Source organism: Glycine max, chromosome 4, assembly GCF_000004515.6.
Source record: "Glycine max cultivar Williams 82 chromosome 4, Glycine_max_v4.0, whole genome shotgun sequence".
Taxonomy (NCBI): Eukaryota; Viridiplantae; Streptophyta; class Magnoliopsida; order Fabales; family Fabaceae; genus Glycine; species Glycine max.
Genome location: NC_016091.4, coordinates 40,063,860 through 40,072,295, shown reverse-complemented (window position 1 = coordinate 40,072,295; position 8,436 = coordinate 40,063,860). Strand labels below are relative to the sequence as shown.

Below are 8,436 nucleotides of genomic sequence, written 5' to 3'. Positions count from 1 at the left end.
CAGCTCCACAAACATATTCTTCTTTATATCAAACCCAATATTCTTCTCAATCAATCCCCTTTTTCCAATATTTTAAAAACACAAATTACATAAACAAATGATTTTAGAGCTAACCAAAATTTCCTTTGTTTTATATTTTCATAATTTTTTTATTTTTATTTTTGGGTTTACATGGGAGAATCTTCAAGTCCAAGTTGAGTGAAGTGTGGGCTCTGGAGGGCCTCTTGGAGCAGCTCATGATCGTCCCATGAATCTCGATATGTCTCCAAGTTGGCATCAGAGTTAATTAAGGCTGATAGGCATAGCTGTTTCCTCCATTCTTCTATACGTGGGAACCCCACATTATCCCCGTATTTGTCACAGTACTGCAAATGCAACAAAGACTTGCTCAAATTGGTGCTTGCAAACATGCCAATAATGTTAATTTTAACCAACATGCTCTCTTTATGCATTTTTTTTATGATATCTCTTAAATTATGGTATATTAAGTATCAAAGACAAGGAGGATTCATATGGCCATCTCTATTCCAGCACTTCACTTTTTTACTTTTTACACATTTTAAACGGCTCATACTATAAAATTTGTCTCCAACAGTTACATCTTATTAAGATCCAACACTAAAGTCAACTAAATCTAACTCAATTAATTAAATAAAATATATAAATTTTCTCTTCGATTCTCATGAATTAAAAAAATCCAGTTAAATACTAAATAAGTTTTAGAATCACGGATGAAGATGCCTAACAAGTAACAACGCTCTTTGGGAGTTGTTACAACACCTATACCATTTAAAACATGATTTAAAATCATAAAATTTATTGGTGAATATCTTGCCACATGTAAAGTTATGAATCCAGGTTCATGGAATAGACACTTCTTTTAGTCACGGCTTTACAAATTCTCATTTCAGTTTCTAACTCCCCCGCTGGAAAAAAAATCACTCATTTAAATCCTTTTTAACTTTTCATTATTTCTTAACACAAAAAAGGATTGAAGTGAATGATATTTTACTAAGTTAAGACTTGATCAACAATATTGGGAAATAACTATTACGTGTGTGTTTGAATACGTGATAGATGTGCACATCATTAAATTTTTCCGGGTCAAATTAAAGAAACAGTAACTTCTGCGTAATGTGAATCATGTTGTGCTTGTGCATAATGTAAAATCAAACATGCACTAAAATGACCAATATTTAGAATTTCAAGGATTAGAATGAGGCATATATTCAAGTCTATATATAGTAAAAAAAACTTTAAACTAAAGTGAATGATTTTTAATTTCTTTACCCCAAAGTTTGCAATTTCATGAGTACAGTGCTTGGGAATGCCTGCTGCTTCTCTTGATTGGTAGAATTCCTTGATGGATTTCATCATTTCCTCCCATGATGGCAATACTTTTTTCCCGGAAAGCAGTTGAGCTATCCATATTGCTTGTGACTCAAAGAAAGGGAACCCTATGATCTGTTAGCGTGCACACACACACATGCACTCTCATCAATCAACAATTTTATTGCTAAATTAGAACAAGACATTGTGGAAAATATATATTGCCATTACAACTAAAAGTAATGTGTGTGTGTGTCTGTTAAAAACATGTGACCTAAAACGAATTCAAATTGCTAATTTTGGGGTAGTACCTTTCTAGGGATGCCTATAAAAGAAAGGGATGGAGCAAGTGATGGGGGAAAAGTGTGCTCATACAATGGCCCCACTCTGTCATCATCTACAACCACCATTTCTTTGGTGTCAAGAAAGGGGAATGCATAGGAGTACCTACACATAACCAATTGAATTTCAAAACCATTATCAATGATTAGAAAACACAACTAATTAATTAAATCTAAAAGGAAGAAGCATCGGGGCATGTTTGGACATAGGCCCCACAGTGAAAATCTCCAAGCCCAAGACCATAATTGTTCAATCATGGTACTATCTTTTGGAACTTAAGTTAGTGAAGTGAAATTTACAAAGATTGATTTTGCTCTTTGATTAAGGGTACGTTTCATGATAGACAATATGTTGCCACATATAGGAGTTTAATCAATTTTCTTCAAGGCTTGTTTTTTTTTTTTGTGATGTGGGACATTACCCTGTACAGTACAAAATGGAGTCTGCCAAAATGGAAGAACCATCCACGAATGTTACCCGTCCATCCTCTTGAAGGGTCTCTATCTGCACAAATTACCACATGTTATGAAAGTTGCAAGTTAGTGGTGAACTAAAGATATTGTTTAGATAAACTTTTCATTAGGTACTTATAGGAGGAAAAAAAAAAGTAAAATGAATTGAACTTTTTTTACAAGTTAAAATCAACTTATTGAACATTTATAAAAGTTGTCATCCGACTACTCCAAAAGTTAAAGTCATAAGTTTATTATAATATATAAAACATGTTCAATTCATTTTAGTTTATATTTTGCTGTATATACTTATGAAAAAGTTTGTTCAAACAGGACTTAAGTATCTTTTGTTTTACTTGGGATAAGAACTTGAAGTGATACCTGTGGATGAAGATGAAAGTTGGCATGTTTGGATATGACTTTAGACAAACCCTCAGAGATGTTAAGAGATCTGGAACTCATATGGACTTCCTTTGCTACATCCACAAGCTCTATTGATATGTCTTGCCCGCTCAAGGAATTTCCAACCACCACTACAATCTGTTAAATGAAGATTTGTAACTAATAAGTTTTAAGAGTGCACATGTTAAGCTAAACAATATTTCTCACTGTTGTTAGAATGATAGCTAAACAATATTTCTCACTGTTAAGCTAATGCACATGTCCCTGCTCCTCTACCTTTCACTAAACTTATATGTCCTTCTATTATATGTGCCAAGTTCATACTCTTCAAATTATTGAGAAATAAAAAAGAAAAAGAAGAGAGATTATACATGTCATATACCTCATTGCGGAATGGTTCTGGGGTCCTGTAAATGTGACTGTGCATTTGTTTCCTTTTCCATGTATCCATTCCTGAGCATCAGAAAGATAGAAACAAAGATAATTATGCTTATGTATCAAAAAAAGATAATTATGCTTGATCTTGGAATGTACAATTAGATATTTACATAATCTATTCTATTCTCTCGCATGAAATAAATGGATGGAGAAATTATATGTATAACCAATTGTGAGATAGAGATCAAGAGTATCACTGTTTGACTTACCTTGAATGGAGGGCAATCTTGGTTGAGAGTAATGACCAGTGGCAACAACAACTGCATCAAACACCTCTTCCACCGTCTTTTCACTCTTCTTATCTTCACTTCTAACAACCCACTTCAAATCATTACTACAGACACCATAATCCAACATTCCCACATAATCCACCCTTGTGTTGAACCTTATCATCTCTCCCAAGCCAAAATGTTCACAAAAGTCCCTTAAGTACATAAGCAGCTCTGTGTGGCTAGGGAACCTCCTCATGTCTCTACCCTTCTTGACCAAAAAAGGGAAATCAGTGAACCCCATGATCTCACGTGGAGATGTGAGCCTCAAAGATTCATAGATGCTGCTATGAACCTTTAGAAAAGGCTTTTTCCCTAAAGGGTCCTCTCCTTCCACATTTGATTCATATAGCCACTGTCCTCCAACATCATGATTCTGCTCCAACAAAACCACCCTGTGACCCTCTTTTCTCAACTCTCTTGCTGCCACTAGCCCTGATGGTCCTGCTCCAATCACGCACACGTTCTTGGTTTGGCTTTGGAGTGTCTCAGAAACCATGGTGGTTGGTTGGTAAGTGAAAGAGTAAGTATTACCAAGGTGGAATAGGTGGTGGTGAGAATTTCAAAAGCAAGGTGGTGGTTTCATGTAATGTGGGGAAATGTGTTGGAGCTAATGGGGGCCTTTTATAGTTGAATATGTTTCACGTAGCCAAAGGGTAACCATAATTTGAGGGATTGCGATGGTTTGCTGGCTGGGAGACACACGTGATCATGTAAAATCAGTGCTTTGAAATCTGCTCCCTTTTCAAGTTTGGACTTCAATAGTACCACCCTGGACTCTTCTACCTTTACGTTGAATACTTCATTACCTCTTATGCTCTTCCATGCTTACCAAATTACAACACAGAACATGTAGATGAACGGACACAAAATTAATTGTTTAAATTTAACCTGTAATTTCAACTTCGTATTTTAGATATATAATTATATTAAATAGATAGAGGAAAAGTCTTCTTTTTTTTTTAAAATAATTTTATTTGTCTTGAACATGATTATCTCATAAAAAATACACGTAGGCTATATCAAAAAATATATTTACCAAAATTAGTAAGGTTACCAACATTTTCTTTAATATAATTTGTCAATGTATTAATTTTATTAGCTTAAATATGTATGGTTCTCAATAAAAAAAAATTCAGCTCCCCTGTCTTCATTCATAGTAAGACTCACTTATATATTTTCTAATAAGATAGAGTACATTAAAAAGAGCATATAAAAGATAATTTTGGTAGAATTTCTTGTCAAATATCAAAGCAATTGATAAAAGTTGAAGTTATGGTCCTTATTAGTGTTTACTGCCTTACTTTTCTCTTTTTATCTCTCTTTTTCTTTGATGTATACAGAGCTGTATGCTCTGCACAATGCATGCATGTAATTGGTACCCATATGATGGTCTTTCGTTCATACAACCTAACAAATAGGACCAGACGAATTTAAATATTCCAAATCAGAATTTATATTAGTCCTTAGATCAGCCTCAATGTTCTGTTCCTGGAATATCTGTAGATTGTGGAACCAAGAGAGCCAGCATGATCAGGATTAAGGGTGCAGCCGTGCAGGGGACCTTTATTATTGTGAACCTCATAAACCTATTGCACCTGATTTCTTTATTTGGAGGAAAGTTTATTGAGTGAACTTTAACTGTTTTTTTTTATTATTATTATTTATGTGGGTTGATTGTATTTTATCGTTTTGTTGCACTTTTTTAATCTACAAAATTAAACGGTCTCAAGCTCAAATGTTGTATGTGAAAATAAGGATGAGAAAGCTAATTACACTATTTTGACATTATTGTTTTATATACAAGAAATTTACTCATCGACAACAAAATATAAAATTAAATGCATTAAAAACATTTGTTTTTACTTAATTTCCCTTATACATAAATAAAGATTGAGTTTTTTAGAAGTTAGACTCAGTGTACATAGTGATTACCAAAACTCATAATAAATAATGTTCATTTGCTTTAGACATAGCACATAATTCAAGAGTACATCTTGAATTGTAAAAATAAATAAATAAATAAATTCTTAGAGTTGTAGTAGCTTAATTTGAAGTAATTAAGAAATTCATATTAGACAAAAAGTTTAGCTTATGAAGCTAGAAGTAAATTTTGGTATAAATTAGAGTGTCAAGATGCAATTAACTGGATTATATAGCTTTTCAATATAGTCAGAGGAGTTGCTACATGTGCGCAGTGCGCTACAATGGGACACAACACCAAGGGTTTCAACTTTTAAGCCTATGGGCTATATGAATTGGAGCCCCACAATCACACTAGGCATGCCTCACCTAGCTTGAAGCGAAGGAAACATGAATAATAGTACTATAATCATGAAACAGTTACCCTCTTGATTTCTTAATTCATGAATATAACACTGTTTTGTTTTATTTGCTTTTCAAATGATACGATGGAATAAAGAGAAAAAATAAGTCTAATATAAATATAAGTAATGGAATGTAAAGTTTCAAATTTTTATTATTTCTTTTTCCAACACCATACATGCAATGCTTGGAGTAGGTTGTAAGTTATACTTCTTTTTCATCTGTGTTGTCTTTGGGTGAAGTTAAAGTATAGCCGTCCATTTTTTTTAAATTGATTTTATTTTTGCAATTAGGGAAAATGATAGTGGGGCTGCTAATAATCCATACAAATAGTAATTAATTAGCCCACACGTTTCATGCATGGGAAACTTTCAAGACAAATCACATAATTGATCAAGAATCAAGATAATCATTTCAAGGAAATAGGGATGTCTAATGTTTTTCTGTGTGTTCTACTATTTCTCTTTCTGTGTTTGATGTTGCATGACTTACAATTTGCACTTACATTGAATAAGTTAGGTATATGCATGCTATAAGTGCGTGATTACGTAATGGGCCAACATTGTCTTAACAAACAAATTAATAAAAGGTAATCATTATTGCTATGAATTTTGTGGCTATGATTTATACTACTATTATTTAAATTTTTCACATAAAAGAATTTCTTTTATGATACGCTATAATATAAATTTATATGAATATTAAAAATCTATGTTCTCTGTTTTCTTTCTTTTTTTCTATGAATTCATTAAATTGCTGACATTATTTTGCTACTATGTACTAATTTTTTAGTTAAATCGAAAGTACCAGAATATTTTAGCTAGTGAATTCACTCTTTAATTACCGGAATATTTGAATCTTACACCTCTGTTAATTACTATGGAAAACATAAAAGTTTGTCATTGCTTTGCTTTCTTTCCACTGTTATATTGTATAACTTCTAAGATTTGTGACCACTTTTAGGTAGTTGAATATTGAAAAGAACATCAAATACATTTGAGGACATCAACCCGTGCGTTGTTTATATATATATATATATATATATATATATATATATATATATATATATATATATATATATTATTTTATATTTATTTATATAAATAAAACAATAATTTCTAAATAGGTTTTATTATGTTAAATATAATTATATTATTAATGAGAAAATTGATTAGATATATTTTTAATTGAGTTAATTTTATATTAAAAATTAAGTATATTAAAATTTATTGTAATTTTTTATTCATTAGAGGAATAATGGTGATGCGATATCTTTTGAAAAATAAATATAAATAAATAAAATTATCCTTTTTAAATATTTTTAGTAGTGAAATAAATATATAAATAATAAAATTCATATAATATTAAATATTATAATTTTAGTGAATACATATTCTCTTTAAACATATTCTCTTTAAACTTATTAAGTCTGTCGAATTTTACTATAATTTATTTTTCTCCAGATAATAATATTAATGCAATACCAATATGAAATATAGAAGTTAAAGAATAATATATATATATATATATATATATATATATATATATATAATATTTATTTAAATTTGTGTATATATTTATGATAAAAATTTAAATATTTTTAAATTTTTTTGAAATAGTATGAATTCTATTAAGTAAATATGGTCATTAATTATTTATAAAAACTATATTTTTATTTATTTTGAATATATTAGTCTTGTATAATATTTTTAAAGTTTTGAAGTTTGAATTAATTAACCCTTACTGTGTTAATTAACCTTATTATGACATAATATAAATTGAATAATCTTAATTTAATAATAATAATAATTATTATTTATTTTCCATTAGTTTTAGTTTTATTTTCACTGCTTACTAATTTTCAAAAGTTTCAAATTTTAAAGTAATTGGTTTTGAACCCTATATTTTTAAATGCCCAAATTTGGTTCTGAAATTAATATTTGTAAGTTAATCTTTAACATGCCTAATGTGATGTGGATCAATTGGTCAGAAGAAAAGGGTTGAATAGTGATACTCAACTGACTTTGACGTTTTCTGCACAATTAACACACTGCTTTTGATATTTCTTCTCAAGCTTCTAGCTAATTGTATATCAAAAGTTGGTCAAAATGAGGTTCTTCATTTTTAGATAGATAATAAAGATAACTCAATGAATGTGAACTATCACATAAAGGAGTTGCTTCTAAAAATAGGTTTAGAATCTATTTCTTACTTTTTAGAATTTATTTTTCTATTAAAAATTGATACTTCTTCTAAAGTTTAAAAACTTCTATGAAAAACATTGTTTAAGTGTGGAAATGTTAATTTCAATCTGAAAATTTTCAAAATATATGATGACTATGCAACAAATACATGCGTGAGAAGCTTAAAGAAAAGGAAGACAAAACACAAATTATACCACATATCTTGCACTAAAAATCTTTTAAAACAGAAATTTTAAAAAGCTAGATATTTTCTCTAATCCTAGGTTTTTTTAGCTATGGAAGACTTATGTCAAAATTTAGATATTTTCTCTACTAACTCATTTTCGTCTTATCTTACCTTCTCTGTTTTGTTTTCCTTCTTTGCAATTAGTTTCAACAAGTTGTGGTGCTTTTACAGGCCTTGAGGAAGTCGTTTCTAGCTATTAGAGAAGATTGAAGGCCAAGTCAAAGCCCATGTGTAAGTTGACCCTTTAACATAGGTGGATGTTAGTTTTCTTTACTGCCTTTTTCCTATTACTTCTGAAATTTTTATGTTGACACTTTTGCTTCCTTAATTACTACTACAATTTGCACAATTTGAATTTTGAAATTGTGACCGTTGGTGCTTGCTATTGTAGGTGGTTCATGACATCTTCTCGAGCTTGTCATGAATTGCTACACTAAAAGATTGATTCT

The 8,436-nt window shown here is 30.3% G+C and overlaps 1 protein-coding gene across 1 annotated transcript; it reads right to left on the bottom strand.

Moving 5' to 3' along the window:
- On the bottom strand, positions 1-3,829 carry LOC100795136 (flavin-binding monooxygenase family protein). The gene is made up of 7 exons (NM_001254955.2): positions 3,173-3,829; positions 2,908-2,978; positions 2,505-2,663; positions 2,093-2,175; positions 1,641-1,776; positions 1,291-1,464; positions 1-365 (listed from the first exon to the last, which is right to left on the bottom strand). The coding sequence occupies exons 1-7, from the start codon at positions 3,729-3,731 to the stop codon at positions 168-170; spliced, it is 1,380 nt and encodes a 459-aa protein (NP_001241884.2). The 5' UTR covers positions 3,732-3,829; the 3' UTR covers positions 1-167.
- Between the last annotated feature and the right edge of the window lie 4,607 nt (positions 3,830-8,436).